A 23,348-nucleotide genomic window follows, 5' to 3' on the forward strand; every position below is an offset into this window, starting at 1 on the left:
ATATACTATGTAGTCTCAGGGTGGCCTCAAACTCAAGGTGATCTTCTGGTGCACCTCTGCCTCCAAGTGCTGGGATTAAAAGTACAAGCCATTATACATGGCTCTTTCTTTAAGGTTTTTTTTTTTTCTTCTTCTTCTTTTTAAATATTTTATTTATTTATTTATGAGAGAGAAAAGTCAGATAACGAGAGAATAGGCATGCCAGGGCCTCTAGCCACTGCATATGAACTCCAGACACATGTGCCCCTTTGTGCATCTGGCTTACATGGGTCCTGGGGAATCGAACCCGGGTCCTTAGGCTTCACAGGCAAATGCCGTAACGGCTAAGCCATTTCCCCAGGACACTTTCTTTTGGTTTTGTTGTGATAGGGGTGTACACGATCTTGTGAAAAACTGCCTTCACATAAGCTTTTGGAAAGACTTTATAAAGAAAGCAATGTCAGGCTGGAGAGAGAGCTTAGTAGTGAAGGCGCTTGCCTGTGAAGCCTAAGGACCCACCCGGGTTCGATCACCAAGTACCCGCGTGGGGCAGATGCACAGGGTGGTGCGTGAGTCTGGAGTTCCCTCGTCATGGCTGGAGGGCCTGGTGTGCCCATTCTCTCTCTCCCTCTCTCATGAATAAATACACAAGGAAACAGGGGTAAACGTAACGGGTGGAGCACAACCATAACTCTCTCTGATCGGACGCCAGCACCTAAGCTAACACTCTGGGCTGTGTGACTTCTCCTCGGGTGACCAAGGGCAGGGGACAGAGAACTCCTGATGAGGCAGCTGCCTTGTCAGTGGCCGCCTGTTGCGCTTGATACCCAGTGGACCCATTGGTTGCTGATCCTAGGCTAGGCTTAGCTGCCTTATCTAATTCCCCATCCCCCATCCATTCATGCTCAAGTTACCAGTGCCACCCTTCGCTCTCCTGTCTCTGAAAGGTGCGCAGAGCCAAGGGGCAGAAAGCAAAGCAGACGGGAGAGCAAAATGGGGCCTGGCTCATCTCTCTAATGACTAAGGACGTCCAGACCCACTATGAGGACGGCCTCAGTATAGTGCCTGAGATCCAAGTACACAGCGCTTGCTGAAAGGTAATGCTGTCTGAAAAAAGTTCATCACTTACCGCAATTTCTTCATTTTGAAGTTGCCCCTCAGTGTGTGCCAAGTCTACAACACAAAGTTAGCAGAAATAAGGATCAAAACGTACGAGGGTGGAGCCAGGTGTGGTGGCGCACGCCTTTCATCCCAGCACTTGGGAGGCAGAGGGAGGAGGATCTCCATGGGTTCGAGGCCACTCTGTGACTACAGAGTGAATTCCAGGTCAGCATGGGCTAGAGACGGACCCCACCTCGAGAAACCAAAATAAGTAAATAAACAAATATAAAAAATTAAATTAAATTTTAAAAAATTGTGTTCAGCAAAATGATTATCTGGTTAGCTATAAATTAAAACTAGATGTAAAGAATTACCAATGTCTGGGAGTTTGATGTTTGATTTAAGGGTGAACAATAAAACCACAAGCTACAGATTCCAGTGAGTATAAGCAAGACTATACAAAGGTGTATTATACTAAAGGAATACAAAGCAAAGAAATGAGAAAATGTAGAAAACTCCTTTTGTGCATCAAGCTCCTCATACAGCCAAAGGTCTATGATTCAGAGGCATAACGTGTGAAGTGATCTTTTCTTTTTCTTTCCTTCCTTCCTTCCTTCCTTCCTTCCTTCCTTCCTTCCTTCCTTCCTTCCTTCCTTCCTTCCCTCCCTCCCTCCCTCCCTCCCTCCCTCCCTCCCTCCCTTTCTTTCTTTCTTTCTTTCTGGCTTTCTGGCTTTCTGGCTTTCTGAGGTAGGGTCTCGCTCTAGCCCAGGCTGACCTGGAATCCACTATGTAGTCTCAGGGTGGCCTTGAACTCACAGCGATCCTCCTACATCTGCCTACCGAGTGCTGGGATTAAAGGCGTGTGTGCCACCACGCAAGGCTGGTTTTCTCTTTTTTTAAATTTTCTATTTGACAGGGAGAAAGGGAGAAAGAGAACGGGCGTGCCAGGGCTCTAGCCACTGCACATGAACTCCAGACGTGTGCGCCCCCTTGCGCATCTGGCTTACGTGGGTCCTGGGGAATCAAACCTGGATCTTTTGGCTTTGCAGACACATAAATGCCTTAACAGCTAAGCCATCCCTTCAGCCCTATTTATTCATTTTTTAAAATTATTTTTATTTTTATTTATTTATTTGAGAGCGACAGAAAGAGGCAGAGAAAGAGAGAGAATGGATGCGCCAGGGCGTCCATCCACAGCAAACGAACTCCAGATGCATGCGCCCCTTGTGCATCTGGCTAACGTGGGTCCTGGGGAATCGAGCCTCAAACCAGTGTCCTTAGGCTTCACAGGCAAGCGCTTAACCACTAAGCCATCTCTCCAGCCCTATTTATTCATGTTTAATTCAGCTCATATTTATGGTTAAGTGGAACTTATGTTTCTTAAGCCAATTATCTCCTTCCTGCAATTTGCCCTCCTCTTTCTCTCCCATTCTTGGTGAGCTCATTCTCTCTCCCCTTGCAAAGAAATGAATAAAAATAAAATAATGCTTTAATACCACAATACCTAGTCCTTATTAAGTTGTTCCATGTTGTAGTTACCTTCTTTACTTTTTTTTTTTTTTTTTAATTTATTGTTTGGTTTCTCAACTAATGTCTCACTCTAGCCCAGGCTGACCTGGAATTCACTATGTAGTCTCAGTCTGGCCTCAAACTCACAGCAATTCTATCTCTGCCTCCCGAGTGCTGGGATTAAAGGTGTGCGCCACCATTTCCGGCGGCCTAAGGCATTTTATTTAGTTGGTTTAATCATGTATCATACCAAAATTAAGTGTCTTTTAATCTCAAACCATTTTCTTTCCCATATTCCCTGACCCCTTCTTTTTAAAATTTATTTATTTGAGAGACACAGAAAGAGGCAGAAAGAGAGAGAGAATGAGTGCACCAGGGCCTCTAGCCACTGCAAACTAACTCCAGATGCACATGCATCTGGCTTACATGGGTACTGGGGAACCAAACCTTGGTCTTTAGGCATGGCACATAAGTACCTTAACCAGTAAGCCATCCCTGAAGCTCTCCTCTTACCCCCTTAAAAAAAAAAAAAAAAAAAACTTGGGCTGGAGAGATGGCTTAGCAGTTAAGCGCTTGCCTGGGAAGCCTAAGGACCCCGGTTCGAGGCTCGACTCCCCAGGACCCATGTTAGCCAGATGCACAAGGGGGCACACGCGTCTGGAGTTTGTTTGCAGTGGCTGGAAGCCCTGGCACACCCATTCTCTCTCTCTCTCTGCCTTTTTCTCTCTCTCTGTTGCTCTCAAATAAATAAAAATAAACAAACCAAAAAAAAATTTAAAAAATACTAAAAAAAAAACCCTTTATTTTTATTTATTTACTTATTTTAGAGCGAGAGAGAGAAAGAGGCAGAGAGAGAGAGAGAGAGAATGGGCATACCAGGGCCTCTGGCTACTGCAAACGAATTCCAGACGCATGTACCACCGTGTGCATCTGGCTTACGTGGGTCTTGGGGAACCGAACCTGGGTCTTTTGGGTTTGCAGACAAATGCCTTAACCACTAAGCCATCCCTGCAGCTCCTCTTACCCCCTGTTTTGAGACAAGGTCTTGCTATATATATAGCGCAAGCTGCCCTGTAACTCAAGATCCTGCTGCCTTAGGCTGCCGAGTGCTAGGGTTATAGGTGTGTGCCACCATGTTTCTGCGGAATACGACATTCCAAGTTTTGTCATCTTGCTCCCTCATGCTTTATTTACCCATGTCCTTTCTCCTCTCTACTTCCGGTAAACTGAAAAGTAGAGGGAAAGGCTTCATACAGTCCGGGAACAGCACATCAAGAGTTTGGTGACCTCTGGCTTTCTTATTACTCACAACAATTTGAAAACCGTGTATGAGGGGCTGGAGAGATGGCTTAGCAGTTAAGGCACTTTGCCTGTGAAGCCTAAGGACCCAGGGTCGATTCCCCAGATGCCACATAGAGCCAGGTGCACCAGGTGGCGCTTGCGTCTGGGGCTCTTTGCAGTGGCTGGAGGCCCTGGGAAGCCCATTCTGTCTTTCTCTCTGTTTGCCTCTTTCTCTCTCTCAAACAAAAAAGTAAAAATAAAATATTAAAAGCAATTGAAAAAGAAGAAAAACAGCCTTGATGACACATGCCTTTGATCCCAGCACTTGGGAGGCAGAGGTAGGAGGATCGCCATGAGTTCAAGGCCACCCTGAGACTACACAGTGAATTCCAGGTCAGCCTGGGCTAGAGTGAGACCCTACCTCGAAAAACAACACCAGCAAAATAATAACATTAAATAAATAAAAACCTGTGCATGAGCTGGATTTCGGACTAGCAGGCATTACAATGACCTGGGTAGGCAGACATTTGCCAGTATGGATTTATCTTTTTTTCTTGGGTTTCTCCCAAGATAAATCCTGCAGTGTCCCAGCAAGGGTGTCACTAACAGCAGGCACAGGCAGCAGGCTGAAGTCCTTGCTGTGCCATGGGGAGGTTTCCTGCCTCCCTCACTCTTTCCTGCACTTGGTCCTGTGCCCCGAGCCTGGGCCTTCACGTTCTTCGTCTCCCGGTGAGGGCGACGGTGAAGGGCTGACCTGGCTTCGCGAGGTGGTGGAGGCTACCTCGAGTCCAACCACTCTGAATACAGAGTTCAGCTGATCACGCCTGTCTCACTCGAACTTTCCATGGCATCTTCAAGTTCTAGACCTTCCTGGGGTTCAGTGAGACCAGGTGCTCGTTGGAACACTTGGGTTATAACCTGATGTCAAGCTACAGTGGTAATACTCTCCCTCCAGCATAAGACCTCATCTCAAGGCTTCCTTCACCTCCTAGGCTGAGGGGGGCTTCTCGCTCTTATCTTCTTAAGGAATGAAGAGGGATGAATGAAGGCTTTCTCGGAAGTCACGTTTGGACGTAAATAGAGGCTACCAATCCGATTGGTGATATTTAAATAACACCCTTAACCAGAAAGGAAAGATAAGAAACCAGTATCTGCTTGCTCATCAAATGCTAGCTACCGGCTGGAGAGATGGCTTAGCGGTTAAGCGCTTGCCTGTGAAGCCTAAGGACCTCGATTCGAGGCCCGATTCCCCAGGACCCACGTAAGCCAGATGCACAAGGGGGCGCACGCATCTGGAGTTCATTTGCAGTGGCTGGAAGCCCTGGCGCACCCATTCTCTCTCTCTCTCTCTCTCTCTCTCTCTCTCTGCCTCTTTGTCCCTCTGTCTGTCGCTCTCAAATAAATAAATACATACATACATACATATATAAATAAATGCTAGCCACCAGCTCACAACAGCTTTAAGCGGTGTCATCTCTGTTCTTCTGATAAGGGCTCCACAAGTCAGAAAATTCAGTTAAAATGCTTATTATTGGGCTGGAGAGATGGCTTAGCGGTTAAGCGCTTGCCTGTGAAGCCTAAGGACCCCGGTTCGAGGCTCGGTTCCCCAGGTCCCACGTTAGCCAGATGCACAAGGGGGTGCACGCGTCTGGAGTTCGTTTGCAGAGGCTGGAAGCCCTGGCGCGCCCTTTCTCTCTCTCTCCCTCTATCTGTCTTTCTCTGTCGCTCTCAAATAAATAAATAATTTAAAAAAATAAATTATTATTAAATTAAGTGCTTATTGTTATATAACCTATGGTGAAGTAAACCATGAAAATGTGGGGGTTTCACTTTTGAAATATTTATTTATTTATTTATTTGCAAGACAGGGAAAGAGAAGGAGAGGCAGAGGGAGGGAGCGATAGTGAGAGAGAGAGGGAGAGAAAGCGAGAGCAAGAGCGAGCGAGCAAGCAAAGTGCCAGGGCCTCCAGCCACTGCAAACAAACTCCAGACTCATGTGCCCCTTTCACATCTGTCTTTAAGTGGATCCTGGGGAATCAAACCCAGGTTATCAGGCTTTGCATACAAGTGCACTTAACCAATAAGCCATCTCGCTAGCTTAAACGTGGGGTTTTCCCATGCCCTGTGTTACAAGAATCATCAAAGTCACCTTTTATTTACCAACATGGAGCTAGGCTGGCAGTTTAGTGTCAGAGGAACCCCTCACGGTTGGCAAAGTGCTGGTGACACAAGCGCATACCCTTTTTAAAAAATTTAGTTTTGTTTATTTTTATTTATTTATTTGAGAGCAATAGACAAAGAGGCAGAGAGAGAGAGAGAATGAATGGGCGCGCCAAGACCTCCAGCCACTGCAAACGAACTCCAGACGCGTGCGCCCCCTTGTGCATCTGGCTAACGTGGGTCCTAGGGAATTGAGCCTCAAACCGGGGTCCTTAGGCTTCACAGGCAAGTGTTTAACTGCTAAGCCATCTCTCCAGCAGCCCCTCATTTTTTTGAGGTAGGATATCACCCTAGTCCAAGCTGACCTGGAATTCACTATGAAGTCTCAGGGTGGCCTCGAACTCATGGTGATCCTCCTAGCTCTGCCTCCCGAGTGCTGGGATTAAAGGCGTGCGCCACCACGCCTGACCATACCATTTTTTTTTTTATTATTAACATTTTCCATACCTTTTTTTTTTTTTTTAAAAAAAAAAAGCTAATTTATTTATTTGAGAGACAGAGAGAGAGAAAGAGACAGACAGACAGAAAGGGCATGCCAGGGCCTCCAGCCACTACAAACGAACTTGTGCATGTGGTTTACGTGGGACCTGGGGAGTTGAACCTGGGTCCTTTGGCTTTGCAGACAAGCACTTGAACCACTAAGGACATCCCTCCATTCCAGTACTTACCTTTTTCGACCCACTGCTCAAAACCAAAGGGCTCTTTAGACATGGTCTTCTCAATCCTCAAGGTCCGCACTGACATTGTAAATAAACAGAACAAATTCAATGTTAATTTCCCAGTTCTTTCTGTAAGTCTTTTCCTAGCTGCCTGAGACTGTCAGGAAGTGGTGAGGTCAGGAATGCCATGTCCCAGAAGCTATTACTCTGTTCTTCCGTAAGCCCTGGGCTAACACTGACCTGACCATGCTTGTAACCAAAAAATACCAAGCAAGTAGTGCCTTTCTGAACGTGGTTATTATCTAGGGTTTGTGCATAGGCGTCACAACTCAGTGGCCTAAGTTGTGAGCCTTTATGCAAAACCTGCTGAGTCATGCTACTGTCGAACAGAAGGGTATTATCGTTACTGGCTTTTTTTTTTTTTTTTTTTTTTTTTTTTTTTGAGGTAGGGTCTCACTCTAGCCCAGGCTGACCTGGAATTCACTGTCTAGTCTCAGGGTGGCCTCGAACTCACGGCAATCCTCCTACCTCTGCCTCCCGAGTGCTGGGATGAAAGGCGTGTGCTACCAGGCCCAGCTCCATAATAAGATTGCTAGCCAAAGGCTTTCACAGAGTAAACTGCATGGCAATTATATGCCTTAAAAGGGCGTCAATGTTGCAGCCTCACAGAGGTTAACTGTGCTGAAGGCAGCTAACCCACAACCCCCACCCCGCCATTCCAATAAAAAGACTGGATTCTGTGCAATAAAGAAACAAAACAAAACAACAACAACAACAACAAAAACCTAGTATTGGGCCAAAAGTTTACAGGTGCCCTTTACCTAAATGAAGGAATATTAAAAATTCACTGTGTGGTTTGCTTACCTAAGTAACTCTGGATCACAAGCTTTTCAATCTTTACATGTTTGTGAAAACAAATAATGAACTCCTGGGGAAACATTCCAGTGGTGGTCCAAAATGTTCCCGTGTCCCTATTGTTCATTTCAAAGGAGAAGAAAAATTGCCAAATATAAAAATACAGTCATTAAGATTCTATATAAGTAAAATTAATAAACTTTGATTATTTAATTAATTAATTTATTTGAGAGAGAATGGGAACATCAGGGCCTCCAGCCACGAACTGCAAACGAACTCCAGACGCGTGCGCCCCCTTGTGCATCTGGCTAACGCGGGTACTGGGGAATCGAGCCTCGAATCAGGATCCCTGGGCTTCACAGGCAAGTGCCTAACTGCTAAGCCATCTCTCCAGCCCTTATCTGTCTTTTGAGACTGAGTCTCAAGCTAGCCCAGGCTGACCTGGAATTTACTACGTAGTCCCAGGCTGGCCTTGAACTCACAGCAATCCTCCTACCTCTGCCTTCCAAGTGCTGGGATCAGAGATATATGCCATCACACCTGGCAAGCCCTTTTGTGAGAGAGAGAGAGAGAGAGAGAGAGAGAGTGTGTGTGTGTGTGTGTGTGTGTAGGTTTTTGCACATGTGTACATGTGTGGAGGAGAGAGGACAACCAGAAATGTTGTTCCTCAACACCATACACCTTTAAAAATGTTGTTTTATACAGAAAGAGAGAGTATAGGTGTGCCAGGGCCTCTTGCCACTGCAAATGAACTGCAGACGCGTGCGTCACTATGTGGAGAATCAAACCGGTTCGACAGGCTTTGTAAGGAAGTGTCTTTAACCTCTGAGCTATCTCGCCAGCTCTACCATGAAAGAGAGACAGACAGACAGACAGACAAAGTATGTGTGTGTTTTGAGTCTGGGTCTCATTCTAGCCAAGTCTGACCTGGAATTTACTGGTCTCAGGCTGGCATTGAACTCACAGTTATCCTCCTACCTCCGACGCCCAAGTGCTGGGATTAAAAGCATGCACCACCATCCATGACCTCACAGTGCCTGACACTACCTACACAAGGCCATCATGAGAGGAGGAAAAGGTGATGACATCAAAATAAAAGAGAGACTGATTGAGAGGGGGAGGGGATATGATGGAGAATGGAATTTCAAAGGGGAAAGTGGGGGGAGGGAGGGCATTACCATGGGATATTGTTTATAATCATGGAAAATGTTAATAAAAATTGAGAAAAAAAAAAAAAACAGAAAAAAAAAGTGGATGTTTTAAAAACAGGGTTTCGGGGCCAGGCATGGTGGCGCACGCCTTTAATCTCAGCACTCAGGAGGCAGAGGTAGGAGGATCGTGGTGAGTTCAAGGCCACCCTGAGACTACAGAGTGAACTCCAGGTCAGCCTGGGACAGAGTGAAAACCTACCTCAGAAAGCAAAATAAATAAGTAATAAATTAAAACAGGGTTTCTCCACTTTCTCTTGGAGTTAGAAGTCTTAGAATACTATTTATCTCTACCTAGCACAGGCTTTGGCCCCGGAACTAACGGCCTAGTGGCAACTGAAAAGCAGCGCAGAATGGGGAAGGCAGCGGAAGGGAGGCATTCAGCTCATCAAAGATGCTGCTTAGGTCAGCAAGCAACGGCAGTACGCTGGAAGTTACAGAGTCTGCATTTCTACTTGTAAGAACTATCTGGAATAAAACCAGAACCTGCCATTAACCTGCCTGCTGGCCATATAACGAAGCAGTCTTCTGGGTTGTTTTTTTTTTTTTTAATTAAGAGGATATTTTTACATATTATAAATATATTTTACTTCTTTATTTATTTGAGAGAGAGAAAGAGAGAAGGAGAGAATGGGCGCGCCAGGGCCTCCAGCCACTGCAAGTGAACTCCAGACGCGTGCGCCCCCTTGTGCATCTGGCTTAGGTGGGTCCTGGGGAATCAAACCTGGGTCCTTTGGCTTTGCAGGCAAATGCCTTAACCACTAAGCCATCTCTCCAGCCCGTTTTCTGGATTTTTGCATTAGTAACTCACTGAAGAAAAAAAACAAACAAACCTATTGGCAGGTAAGCATGGTACAATATGCCTATAATCCTAGTACTCCAGAAACTGAGACAGAAGGGGTTTAAGACAAGCCTGGGCTACATGGCCAGACTCTGTTTTTTAAAACTAAATATCCACGGGCTGGAAAGATGGCTTTGCAGTTAAGGCGCTTGCCTGTGAAGCCTAAGGACCCATGTTCAACTGTCCAGATCCCACGTCAGCCAAACACATGAAGTGATGCGAGCAAGCAAGGTCGCACATGCGTACAAGGTGGCGTATGCATATGGAGTTTGAGTGCAGTAACTAGAGGCCCTGGCACACCTACCCTCTCCCTCTTTCCTTCTCTCCCTCAAATAAATAAATAAAGAAGACAGAAACCCTACATTGAAAACAAACAAAAAAAAAAACAAACAAAACAGGGCTGGATGGATGGCTTAGTGGTTAAGGCGCATGCCTGAAAAGCCTAAGGACCCAGGTTTGATTCTCCAGGTCCCACCTAAGCCGGATGCACAAGGGGGCGCACACGCCTGGAGTTCACTTGCAGTGGCTGGAGGCCCTGGCGCGCCCATTCTCTCCTTCTCTCTTTCTCTCTCTCAAATAAATAAAGAAGTAAAATATAGACAGAGAAAAATATAGACAACTTTAAGGCTCACAAATGAATTTATATCAGAAATGACACCAAGGCTGGACCTAGTGGTGTGTGCCTTAATGTCAGCACTCAGGACGCATAGGTAGGGAGGATCACCATGAGTCCGTGGCCACCCTGAGACTATACAGTGAATTCCAGGTCAGTATGGGCTATAGCGAGACCCTACCTCAAGAACACGCCCCCTCCAAAAAAAAAGCCATAAATGACACCAAGAGCAGATAGTATGAAGTAATTTAATCCAACAAACACTTTTACCTTTATGAGTTATTTAAAATTTTTTTTTTAATTTTTTTTTTAATTTTAAAGACAGTGGTAGTGACAGAGGGGACAGAATTGCCATGCCAGGGCCTTAGCCATGGAAACTGACTTTTGCCACCTAGTGGGCATGTGCGACCTTGCGCTTGCCTCACCTTTGTGCATCTGGCTTACGTGGGATTTGGAGAGTCGGACACGGGTCCTTTGGCTCTGCAGGCAAGCACCCCACCTGCTAAGTCATCTCTCCAGCCCACGCTTTTACCTCTGCTAAGCAGTGTCAGCGGTTGTAAAACAACGGTCCCAAAGGATTCAGTGATTTAATCCTAAGACTTGGAGCAACAGGACTGCTTGACACTTACCCATCAATGATATTCTCAGGTGGATTCTTTTCATCACTTGAGGTAGCCAAAATCACTTCAGACCCTTCAGAGTTCAAACAGAGATCAACTTTTCTCATGCTTAAAGTGTTCAGCCTAAAAATGAAAACAAAACATTTATATATAGTAATATTATATTATATAGTATATATTATATATATGTATATATTACTGTAACAAAAAAAAAAGCAAAGCTGCTGACAGAAAGCTGGAAGAAGCCATTCTGCATGCAGTTCAATGGGAGAAATAGAAATCACCAGTGAAGATACTCCACAGTGGACACTGCAAGCCTTACAATTGGCCAGCAAGGCCAAATGAGCCAAAAGGTGCAATAGTGGCACGTCTGTCATGGTGGAAACCAACTGCCCTCCAATTGGACTGGAGGCCCGCTCCATGGGAGGGAATACATCTCTGATACTGAAAACTTACAACAGGGGTAGTCATGAGCCCTAGGGGTGTAACATCTGCTGATGTCTGGATAAGTGTATATACTATGCTTATCAAACTACCCAGTAGCACTTCTCTTAATATTTATACCCTTATATTTATGCTACTCTCACTTTGGGTAATGAATCTTCTCTTTTCAGATGGCAGTGACCTTGGGATGACTCAGAAGGTATCATGGTGCTGGAAAGAAGTAACTGGAATACTGAGTAACACCTCGATCACACCTTCCAAGGCTCAGGGTCCATTGCGGAAGAGGTGGCGGAAAGAATAAGAGCCAAAGGAAGTGCAGGACTCCTTACAACGTGCTCCCCCAGACACAAAATGGCCTGTATATCCATGACCTCACCATGCCTGATACTACCTATACAAGATCATCATAAGAGGAGGAAAAGATCATGACATCAAAATAAAAGAGAGACTGATTGAGATGAGGAGGGGATATGATGGAGAATGGAATTTCAAAGTGGAAAGTTGGGGGTGGATGGTATTACCATGGAATATTTTTTATAATCATGGAAAATGTTAATAAAAATTGAGAAAAAAAAAAAAAGCAAAGCTGGGCTGGAGAGAGGGCTTAGTCCTTAGGCATTTGTCTGTGAAGCCTAAGGACCCAGGTTCCACTCCCCAGAACCCATTTTTATTTATTTATTTATTTATTTATTTATTTGAGAGCGACAGACACAGAGAGATAGACAGGTAGAGGGAGAGAGAGAGAATGGGCGCGCCAGGGCTTCCAGCCTCTGCAAACGAACTCCAGACGCGTGCACCCCCTTGTGCATCTGGCTAACGTGGGACCTGGGGAACCGAGCCTCGAACCGGGGTCCTTAGGCTTCACAGGCAAGCACTTAACCACTACGCCATCTCTCCAGCCCCCAGAACCCATTTTAACCCGACACAGAAGGTCATGCATGTGCACAAGGTAACACACAGGTCTGGAGTTTGCAGTGGATAGAAGCCCTGTGTGCCAATTCTCTTTTTGGTAAATAAAGCAAATCCTCAAGTCCTTTAAACTTTCAAAAACAAAAGAGGGGAAAAAAAAAAAAAAGCCTGTTGCCTAGCACATTATTTAACAAGCAAGCGACCAGTAAGTGGGAAGGACTTTCACATGTTTATTTAAGTAAGCTAACTTCCGACCTCTCCCAGAGATCTGTGAATCTGACTATTTCCCCGTCTCTGCACTACAAAAAATGTCTTGGATTTGAACTGACATCATTCTCCCGCATCTAAAATTAAAAACCTTCAATAATTATGTGGCAACGGTTAATGAGCTAGGATGACACAATTTAGTAGGTAACTTTTTTTTTAAAAAAGTTATGGATAGTTCTGTTTTGGAAATTTTTTTAAATTATTGATTTTATTTATTTGAGAGAGAGAGTTAGATAGAGGGAGAAAATGGGAGTGCCAGGGCCTTCAGCCTCTGCAAATGAACTCCAGACGCATACACCACCTTGAGCACCCGACTTACCTGGGTCCTGGGGAACTGAATGTGGGTCCTTTGGCTTTTCAGGCAAACGCCTTAGCTGCTAAACCATCTTTCCAGCCCCTTAAACAATTTTTTTTGTGTGTGTGGTTTTTTGAGGTAGGGTCTCACTCTAGCCCAGGTTGACTTGGAATTCACTATGTAGTCTCAGGGTGGCCTTGAACTCATGACAATCCTCCTACCTCTGTCTCCCAAGTGCTGGGATTAAAGGTGTGTGCCACCACACCTAGCACATTTATGAATTAAAAAATAAATCCTGATGGAGGAGAGCATGGTAGATGGTAGAGTGAAAGCCTACCTTCAAAATACACAAAAAGCGGGGCTGGAGAGATGGCTTAGCGGTTAAGGCGTTTGCCTATAAAGCCAAAGGACCTAGGTTCGATTCCCTAGGGCCCATGTAAAACCAGATGCACAAGAGGGTGCATGCATCTGGAGTTCATTTGCAGTGGCTGGAGGCCCTGGTGTGCCCATTCTCTCTCTCCCCCTCCCTCTTTTGCACTCTCTGTCTCAAATAAATAAACAAAATATTAAGTTAAAGAAAAAAGACTTGTTCTGAGAGCTCTACCATGGGTCCTTTAAACACAAAAATCCTGGCAGGTGTGGTGGTGCGTGCCTTAAATCCCAGAACTCGGGAGGACGCAGAGGTAGACTACATAGTGAATTCCAGGTCAGTGTGAGCTAGAGTGAAACCCTACCTCGAAGACAAAAAACAAACAAACAAACAAAAAAAAAAAATGCAAAAATCTGAAGGATCGAAGCAGGTATTGATAAGGGTATCCATTACCCTATCAATTAAAATGAGTCAGGGTCTCACTATAGACCAGGCTGGCCTGGAACTCATTGTGGTAGGAACCTAACCTGACCTTGAATTTACAGAACTCCTGCTCTATCAGCCATCCAAGCACTAAGATTTATAGGCATGAGGCACACCATGGGAACACATGGTTTTGTATCTTTGTTTTTAATTTTTTTCTTTATCTTTTTGCAAGCAGAGAGAGAATGGGTGGGCCAGGGCCCCCAAACATTACAAACGAACTCCAGATGCATGTGCCACTTTGTGCAGATGTGACATGGAGACTGGGGAACCAAACCCACGTCTTAGGCTTTGTAGGCAAGCACCTTAACCTCTGACCCTTCTCTCCAGCCCTCATTTTACAATTTTTTTTTTTTCTAGGTAGGTAGGGTCCAGGCTGACCTGGAATTCGCTATGTAATCTCGGGGTGGCTTTGAACTCACAGCGATCCTTCTACCTCAGCTTCCTGAGTGTTGGGATTAAAGGCCACCACACCCAATTTCATTTTATAATTTTTAAATATTTTATGTACTTATTCATTTGAGACAGAAGAGGGACAGACTAAGTGTGCCAGGGCCTCCAAGCCAGTGCAAATGAACTCCAGATGCATGTGTCACTGTGGTGGTTTGAATAGATGGCCCCCAATAAGTATTGTAGTTTGCATTTGCAGCCATCTCTCTCTCTCTCTCTCCATGGTCCTGTGAAAGCAGGCCAGCTTCTTCTGCCATTATGGAACTTCCCCTGGATCTGTAAGCTTCCATAAATTTCTTCCTCCATAACTGTGCCTGGTCTGGAAATTCATCTCAGTGATCCTGAAGCTGTCTGCTACAGTCACCTTGTGCATCTGGTTTTATGTGGGTCGTGGGAGGATTGAACCTGGTTCATTAGGCTTCGCAGACAAGCATCTTAAATAATAAGTTATTTCTCTAGCCTCATTTTTTTTTAATTTTTAACATTTTTATTAGCATTTTCCATGATTATAAGAAAAATCCCATGGTAATTCCCTCCCTCCCCACCCCCCACACTTTCCCCTTTGAAATTCCATGCTCCATCATATTACCTCCCCATCACAATCATTGTATTTACATATATACAATATCAACCTATTAAGTACCCTCCTCCCTTCCTTTCTCTTCCCTTTATGTCTCCTTTTCAACTTACTGGCCTCTGCTACTAAGTATTTTCCTTCTCGCGCAGAAGCCCAGTCAACTGTAGCTAGGTTCCACATATGAGAGAGAACATGTGGCGCTTGGCTTTCTGGGCCTGGGTTACCTCACTTAGTATAATCCTTTCCAGGTCCATCCATTTTTCTGCAAATTTCATAACTTCATTTTTCTTTACCTGTGAGTAGAACTCTATTGTATAAATGTGCCACATCTTCATTATCCACTCATCAGTTGAGGGACATCTAGGCTGGTTCCATTTCCCAGCTATTATAAATTGAGCAGCAATAAACATGGTTGAGCACGTATTTCTAAGGAAATGAGATGAGTCCTTTGGATATATGCCTAGGAGTTCTAGCCTCATTTTTAAAAATTTTTTTTTTTTTTCCAAGGTAGGGTCTTGTTCTAGCCCAGGCTGATCTGCAAGTTACTCTGTAGTCCTAGGCTGGCCTTGAACTCACAATGATCCTCCTACCTCTGCCTCCCAAGTGTTGGGATTAAAGACATGCACCACCATGCCTGGTCCATTAAAAATTTTTTTTTTTTAATGAAAGAGAGAATTGGCACACGACAGCCTCCAGCCACTGCAATAGAACCCCAGATGGATGCACCAAATTGTGCATATGAGTGACCTTGCATATGTCACCTTGTGTGTCTGGCTTACATGGGATTTGGGGACTCAAACATGTGTCCTTAGGCTTTGCAGGTAAGCCATCTGTCCAGCAACCATTTTTAAACTTCTTGTTTTTTTGAGGTAGCGTCACAAACTAGCCCAGGCTGACCTGGAATTCACCATGTAGTCTCAGGGTGGCCTCAAAGTCATGGGGATCCTCCTTCCTCTGCCTCCCAAGTGCTGGGATTAAAGGCGTGTATCACCACACCTGGCTATTTTATTATTATTATTATTATTGGCTTTGGCTTTTTGCGGTAGGGTCTTGCTGTAGCCCAGGCTGATCTGGAATTCACCATGTAGTCTCAGGGTGGCCTCAAACTCACCACGATCCTCCTACCTCTGCCTCCCAACTTCTGGGATTAATATTTTATCTTATTATTATTGCTTTTTTAATTAAAAATGATTTATTTACTTGCAAGCAGAGGGAGATAAGAGAGAAGAGAAAGGATGGGCACACCAGAGCCTCCAGCCACTGTAAACGAACTCCAGACGCATGTGCATCTGGCTTAGGTGGATCCTGGGGAATCGAACCTGGGTCCTTTGGCTTTGCAGGCAAGCACCTTAACTGCTATTTTTGGATTGTCGAGGTAGGGTCTGGCTGTAGTCCAGCCTGACCTGGACTTCACTCTGTAGTCTCAGGGTGGCCTCGAACACAACGGCGACCCTCCTACCTCTGCATCCCGAGGCCTTGTCCAGCCCGCCCCGCCCTTCCCCTCCCCGCTCCCCGCACGGCCGCCGCTCTCACCTGCCCCGGGGCCGGTAGCCCCGACGCGCTCCCGGGCTCGCCTCCCCGCGAAGGGACCCCTCGGAGCGTAGGCTCCGCCCCCCCCCCGGGTTCCCTGGCAACCGCCCGGGCTCCGCCCCGCGCCCAGGAGGAGGACGACGCACGCGCCGTTCCTCTGGCGTCTCCCTCCTCCCCCAGCTACGAGGGCGGGCGGGCGTGGGACACGCCCCCTGCGCGGGACACGCACGCGCATCGTCAGGCCCCGGCTCCAGCAGGCCGTCACTCACAGCCACACAGCCTCCAGGCCCCGCCCCCAATCTTCGTCAACAGCCAGGCCCCGCCCCGTCCTCCTCGCCAGGCCCCGCCCCCCGGCCTCGTCCAGTCACCAGCCACAGACTCGTCCCGCCCTCGTTTTCCAGGCCCGTCCCCTCCCCTCACGCCGACCTCGCACACGCGCGCTGTCTCCTATTCCCCCCCCCCCACTCCTCCAGGCTCCGCCCCGCCCACCAGGCCCCGGCCCCTCAGCTCGCGCCGGCCTCGCGCACGCGCACTTTCCCCGTTCCCGCTCCCTCTCTCTCCCTTAGGCCCCGCCCCAGGCCCCAGGCCCCGCCCCTTACCCTCGCTCACGGCGCTCTCCGCGTCCTCTCCTCCAGGCCCCGCCCCCGACGCCTTAGGCCCCGCCCTTCGCCTCGCGCACGCGCGCTTTCCCCGCGCAGCCCTGTCTCTTTCCCACACCCCCATCTCCCCCCCGCCCGCCCCGCCCCGCCCCGCCCGCCCCGCCCCGCCCCGCCCGGCCGGTCCCGCGGTCCCTGGGCGCCGGGTCTCCCCCCCCCCCCACCAAGCCCCAGCCACAGCCCCTCCCTCCCCCTGGCCGCCGCCACCGCGACTCCGCGTCCCACCCTCACCAGCTGCTTGACGGTCCCGGAGGAAGGCAGCCGTCACCGAGGTGCCCGCCGGTCGCCCCGTGGCGGGCAAGGGGGCCACAGGGGTAGGTGACGGCCGCGGGCGGGGGAGGGGCTGCTCCCCCTCTGCCCTCCCCCCCACCGGTGGGAGGGGGAGGATGAAGATGAGGGGGATGCTGGCTAAGGGTGGGGCGCCCAGGGTATATAGTCTGGGGGTGTGCGTGTGAGGATGGAGGTTCTGGGCTCCGGGTGAGGGCGCGGGTGGGCTTGGGGGGAAGCGGGGGCTGCGTGGGGGAAAAAAGAGATGCCTGCGAAGCCCGAGGACCCGGGTTCGATTCCCCAGGTCCCACGTAAGCCAGATGCTTGCGTCTGGAGTTTGTTTGCAGCGCCTAGAGGCCCTGGCGCGCCCATTCTGTCTCTCTCAATCTCTCTTTCTCCCTCTCTCTGTCGCAAATAAATTTTTAAAAAAGTAAAAGAAAGCAATTGGATTTGAGGAGTGCATGATACTGGAAGGGGTGGGAACCCAGGTTCGATTCCTGAAGTCCCACGTAAGCCAGATGCGCAAGGTGTGGAGCATGCGTCTGGAGTTTGTTTGCAGTGGCTGGAGGCCCTGGCGCACCCATTCCCTCTCTCCATAGCAAATAAATTTTTTAAAAATCTGGTTTGAGGGAGGGGTTGCAAGGATAGGTGGGGTCCTGGGGGCAGGAAGGAAACAAGTTGGGGATGTGGATTATGAAATGTGGGGATAGTGAGGCGTGGAGCCAGGGGGGTTGAAGGTTGAGGTTGGGGGGGGGTCTCCTAGGAGAGGGGTGGGGAGTCCCAGGGTTGTGAAAAGTGGATGGTGAGGGAGAAGAAGGAATGGGGAATTGGAGGGGGGTTGGGCAGGTGGGGTGGGATTGGGCCTTGGGGCCTGGACAGTCCACTTTCTGAGTTGTGAGGGGGTAGAGGGACCCTGGAGGAGCTGGTGGTGGGGGGAGGCATGGAGAAGACCTCTGGTTTCCAGGGGAAAAAAAAAGAAGTGGGGACAATTGAAAAGTGAATAATGGCAGTGACACCGGACAATGAAGATGGATTGTTCGCTGGCTATAGGTTGTTTAGAACGACTTTCTGTTCAAGTTTCTGGGTGAGGCTTTTTTTTTTTTTTTTTAAATACACACATTTTCAAATAAAACAAAGGTGTTTGCTGTGACGGATTGGGGTGTTTTCTAGTATGTGGATGTGGCGGATTTCTGCTTCGTTTCTAACTTTGCTCTGGCTCTCTTCCCACCAACTCTTTCCTCAGAATGCCACTGGTTTTTGCTTTGTTTTGTTTTTGTTTTTATCTTTAAAAGTCTTTCCTAGCTTAAGCCAGTGAGTACCAGACGGACCATAGAAGTTGGTGAGGTTGGTTTTTACCTATCTGTCTATAAATTTAATTTATTTATTTATTTGAGAGAGAGGGAGAGAGAAAGAGGAAGACATAGAGAGAGAGTGGGCATGCCAGGGCCTCCAGCCCCTGCAAACTAACTCCAGACCCATTGTGCCATCTTGGGCATCTGGCTTATTTGGGTCCTGTGGAATTGAACCTGGGTCCAGGCTGAACGGGAATTCACTGTTAGTCTCAGGCTAGCCTTGAACTCACAGCAATCCTTCTACCTCTGCCTCCTGAGTGTTGTGATTAAAAGTGTGTGTCACCACACCCAGCGGTTTTTACCTTTTTTTTTTTTTTAAACAAGGTAGGGTCTCACTCTAGCTCAGGCTGACCTGGGATTCACTATGTAGTCTCAGGATGGCCTTGAACTCATGGTGATCCTCCTACCTCTGCCTCCTGAGTGCTGGGATTAAAGGTGTGCACCACCACACTCTGCTTAACATTTTTGTTGTTGTTGTTTCCTCGAAGTAGGGTCTCACTCTAGCCCAGGCTGACTTGGAATTCACTATGGAGTCTCAGGGTGGCCTCGAACTCACAGCGCGATCCTCATATCTCTGCCTCCTGAGTGCTGGGATTAAAGGCGTGCGCCACCACGCCCGGCTTTAACTTTTTTTTTTTTTTTTTTTAGATAAAAATCTTTTAAGGCTGGTGTCATACTTGTTCTGTTTGTTTGTTTTTTTTTTTTTTTGAGGTAGGGTCTCCCTCTAGTCCAAGCTGACCTGGCATTCACTATGTAGTCTCAGGCTGGTCTCGAACACTCAGCAATCCTCCCACCTCTGCCTTCCGAGTGCTGGGATTAAAGGCGTGCGCCACCACGCCCGGCTCTACTTGTAATCTTGAGACCCAGTGTCATGAAATGGAAAACTTGAGCTTTGTAGTGACACAGCCCTGAGACTTGAATTGTGGCCCTTTTTCGAGGTAGGGTCTCACTCCAGCTCAGGCAGACCTGGAATTCACTCTGTAGTCTCAGGGTGGCCTCAAACTTGTGGTGATCCTCCTACCTCTGCCTCCCGAGTGCTGGGATTAAAGGTGCGCGCCACCATGCCCAGTTTAGCTCAATTTTAACACTATTACCCTATCACCTCCTTTTCTCTCTCCCAGTTCACCTGACTGATATTAGGCTTTTTGCTTTAGTAAACTGGCTTCAAGTTTTGAAGAACTGCCATGCTTAGTTATTTCATCTTGTTTCTTGGTTTTTTTGTTTTTTCATCAAAGTAGGGTCTCACTCTAGCCCAGGCCAACCTGAAATGCACTATGTAGTCTCAGGGTGGCCTCGAACTCACGGCGATCCTTTTACCTCTGCCTCCCAGTGCTGGGATTAATGGCGTGCGCCACCACTTCCAGGGAGGTTTTATCTAATGTATAGGAAGGACCTTGTCTCCTGAGGGGTCAGTTTCCGTAGGGAATCACCTTGCCTTTGAGTTGAAAAACTCAAACATTCATTTAATTCTTAGATCAGTATTATTATTATTGATTTTACAAGGTAGGGTCTCACTCTAGTCCAGGCCGACCATGTAGTCTCAGGGTGGCCTCGAACTCACAATGATCCTCTTACCTCTGCCTTCCCAGTGCTGGGGTTAAAGGCTTGTGCCACCACGCCCGGCAATTCTTAGATTATTTTATAGTACCTCACAAACTTCCAGGCAGTGCCATGAGAATTCAGGCTGTTCAAAAAGGTCGCAAGATCCCCAAACCAAGGTCAGTTCCACAAATGAAAAGAGGCTTTGACCTGCTGTCTGGACAAAAGATGGTAGATTAGCTCTTCAGGAAATACTGGATTTTTTCATCATTTTAGAAAGATGAGTAATCAAATATAGTTGGGACTGTGTCCTTTTCTTGAAACTGATCTCTGTAAACTAAAGCTGCCAGAATTTAGGAGAGGGTTGATTGGTCACTAGGCTGCCTGTGCCCTCTGCTGGATGGAATCACAGTTTCTAATTTTGATCAGCAGGGGTGATCATCCATCTATTTCACTACAAAGGTTACTGTTGGGGATGCGGATTAGGAGCAGGCCAGGGGTGCAGAACCTGGTGTGGGGTTTTTTTGGTTTGTTTGTTTTGTTTTTTTGCTGCAGTGATGACCACAGTGTGTGGGTTCATTAAGATAGGGAACCTTCCACAGAATCTGCCTTAGCATTGTTAAAAAACATGGAGCCAGGCATGATGGCACACACCTTTATTCCCAGCACTCGGGAGGCAGAGGTAGGAGGATCACCATGAGTTCAAGGCCACCTTGAGAGTACATAGTGAATTCCAGGTCAGTCTGGGATAGAGTGACCCTACCTCAAAAAAAAAAAAAGTTAGCTTGGCACGACAGCTCATGTCTATAATCCCAGCATTTGAGAAAGTGAGAAAGATGTTTCGGCTTGAGTTTGAGGCCAGCCTGGAGGACTGCATAGTGAGTTCCAGGCAGACCTGGGCTACCATAGTGAAGCCCTGTCTCAAAAATACATATACGAGGGCTGAAAGGATGGCTTAGCCCTTAAGGTGCTTGCTTGCAAAGCCAAAGGACCTCAGTTCAATTCCCTAGCATCCACATAAGCCAGATGCACAAGCTGACGCACGCATCTGGAGTTTGTCTGCATTGGCTGGAGGCCCTGGTGCGCCCATTCTCTCCCTCTCCCTCTCTCTGTCAAATAAATAAATAAAAATATGAATATATATACACACATACATGAAACTCTCCCAAAAAGAGAACAAAACATTTTCATTCATTCATTTATTCATTTGGGTCTTTTTTTTTTTTTTTTTTTTTTTTTGAGGTAGGTTCTCACTCTAGCCCAGGCTGACCTGGGATTCACTAGTCTCAGGGTGGCCTTGAACTCATGGCTATCCTCTTACTTCTGCCTCCCAAGTGCTGGGATTAAAGGCGTGCGCCACCACACCGGCTGCCCTGCTTAGTTTTGGAGACAGGGTCTCCCTATGAAGCCTATGCTGGCCTCAAACTCAGGATCCTCCTCCCTCAGCCTTCCAGGTGCTGGGATTATAGGCGTGAACCACGCTACCTGGCTTTCAAAAGGTTTCTTTGCTGGGACCATCCCTGGTATCTACTGTCTGGTCTGCAGACAGAGTGGAGCTGCGAATGGCCAGTTTTGGGGATTAAGGTCTGTGAGATTGAAGGGTGCTTGCGTACTCCTAGAAGGATGTAGAATAAAGGAGGCACCTCCTTAGCATCAGACAGTGCATGCTAGGAAGAAAGAAGTATGGGTTGTGATAGTTGTTGTTTCTCCCCCCCCCCCCCCGCTGTCTCTCCCTTCCACCGTCCCCAAACACCAGTAACAATATACCCTCCTCATCTGGTCTGCTGCCACCTGCAGAAGCGATTGACAAGTGAGGGAGGAGCCTGCAGCTGGTGCCTGGGAGAGGAGCTGGCTCCTAGCAACAGTACCAGGGGCACCTCCACCCAGAGCACGAGATCCGTCCCTTTGAGGTCTCACCCGGCTGAGCAGATCATCTGTTGAGCGCACACTCAGTACTAGGCTCAGTACTAGTTGGGCCTGGGAAAGAGATAAGCAAGTGTCTTTGCGGCGCTCAGCCCTGGGTGTGCAGTCATGAGCGAGCGTAGCGCGCGGTGCCCGGGCCTGTGTAGGATTCACTGGGTACTCTGGGAACACCTTAGACAGGCATGGACCGGTGCGTGGCTTAGGGAAGTGTTCCCAGGAGAGGGGTGACAGTTAATATGAGCGATAATGATGCATTGGAGACAGAAAAGATGCTAGTTCTAATGACAACAGACCAAGCCAAGTCCAGTGAAAAACAGTGAAAGCGGCCAGTTTTCCCCAAGCAGTAAGTCAGGACCATGGATATGGTATAGGAGAAAGGGTAGGGAAGGATGAGGCTCTAGGGTATCTCTTCTTTCATTTGTTTATTTATTTATTTGAGAGAGAGAGAGGGAGAGAATGGACACGACAGGGCCTCCAGCCACTGCGGACGAACTCCAAACATATGCGCCCCCTTTGTGCGTCTGGCTCACATGGGTCCTGGAGAATCGAGCCTAGGTCCTTTGGCTTTGCAAGCAAGCGCCTTAACCGCTAAGCCATTTCGCTAGCCCAGGACCTTCTTGTCTGAGGTACACAATCAGCCTTGGGAGAACCGTGGATAATGCTGATTCCCACGAACGGGAGTCTCGTTCGCTGTCCAGACACTCAGCACCTCCAGTCGCTGACTTGTTTGCTGACACTTAAAATGGCTGAAGTGGCCACAGTGACCCTGCACTGGTGCAGAAGACGGAAGTTAGTTCGCTCGGAAAGTCCAATCAGCTTTTTTAAGATAGATTTTTAAGAAATATATGCGTGTGTGTATGTGTATTTGCGAGAGAGAAAGAGAGAGAGAATTAACGCGCCAGGGCCTCCAGGCACTGCAGACAAACTCCAGACACATGCGCCCCCTTGTGTATCTGGCAAACGTGGGTCCTGGAGAATCGAACTGGGACCCTTTGGCATTGTAGGCAAACGCCTTAACCACTAAGCCATCTCTCTAGCCCAAGATAGATTTATTGTTATTATTTATTTATTTAAGAGAGAGAGAGAGAGAATGGGCACTCCAGGTCCTTCAGTCACTGAAAACAAACTCCAGACACATAAGCCAACTTGAATATCTGGCTAACATGGGTCCTGGGGAATTGAACCTGGGTCATTTGGCTTTACAGGCAAGCAAGCGCCTTAACCTCTAAGCCACCTCTCCAGCCCCAAATCAGTCTTTTAGGGATATTACCAGACCTATATTATATTAAAATTTACCTCCCTTTCCCTTTAAATTGTAGAAATGATAAATACCTTTTTTTTTTTTTTTGAAGTAGGGTCTCACTAGAGCCCAGGCTGACCTAGAATTCACTATGTAGTCT

At 47.5% G+C, this 23,348-nt stretch overlaps 2 protein-coding genes across 3 annotated transcripts in view; one reads left to right on the forward strand and one right to left on the reverse strand.

Moving 5' to 3' along the window:
- On the reverse strand, positions 1-17,200 carry Hspb11 (heat shock protein family B (small) member 11). 2 transcript variants are annotated; one of them, XM_045139428.1, is made up of 6 exons: positions 17,099-17,200; positions 10,896-11,009; positions 7,614-7,720; positions 6,759-6,827; positions 1,109-1,152; positions 1-69 (listed from the first exon to the last, which is right to left on the reverse strand). In XM_045139428.1, exons 2-6 carry the CDS (start codon positions 10,991-10,993, stop codon positions 16-18), a joined length of 372 nt encoding a protein of 123 aa, XP_044995363.1. In that variant the 5' UTR covers positions 10,994-11,009; positions 17,099-17,200; the 3' UTR covers positions 1-15. The 2 variants fall into 2 exon arrangements, with proteins under 2 accessions (XP_044995363.1, XP_044995362.1); XM_045139427.1 differs by lacking the exon at positions 17,099-17,200 and adding an exon at positions 16,215-16,303.
- The window catches only part of Lrrc42 (leucine rich repeat containing 42), a 24,889-nt gene continuing 18,591 nt past the window's right edge, over positions 17,051-23,348 (forward strand). Inside the window, exon 1 of the mRNA XM_045139426.1 lies at positions 17,051-17,181. The gene's annotated coding sequence lies outside the window, so the exon portion shown is untranslated. The remainder of the gene's footprint in view (positions 17,182-23,348) is intronic.

This window comes from Jaculus jaculus, chromosome 21 (assembly GCF_020740685.1).
Source record: "Jaculus jaculus isolate mJacJac1 chromosome 21, mJacJac1.mat.Y.cur, whole genome shotgun sequence".
In the NCBI taxonomy this organism is placed as follows: Eukaryota; Metazoa; Chordata; class Mammalia; order Rodentia; family Dipodidae; genus Jaculus; species Jaculus jaculus.

Excerpts from the sequence above, each read along its gene's own strand:
- Hspb11 (XM_045139428.1), bottom strand. The coding sequence starts at position 10,993 with ATGAGAAAAGTTGATCTCTGTTTGAACTCTGAAGGGTCTGAAGTGATT. Across the intron at positions 7,721-10,895 it reads CCTGAGAATATCATTGATGG|GGACACGGGAACATTTTGGA; the intron begins GTAAGTGTCAAG and ends AATGAACAATAG. Across the intron at positions 6,828-7,613 it reads TGTGATCCAGAGTTACTTAG|TGCGGACCTTGAGGATTGAG; the intron begins GTAAGCAAACCA and ends TTACAATGTCAG.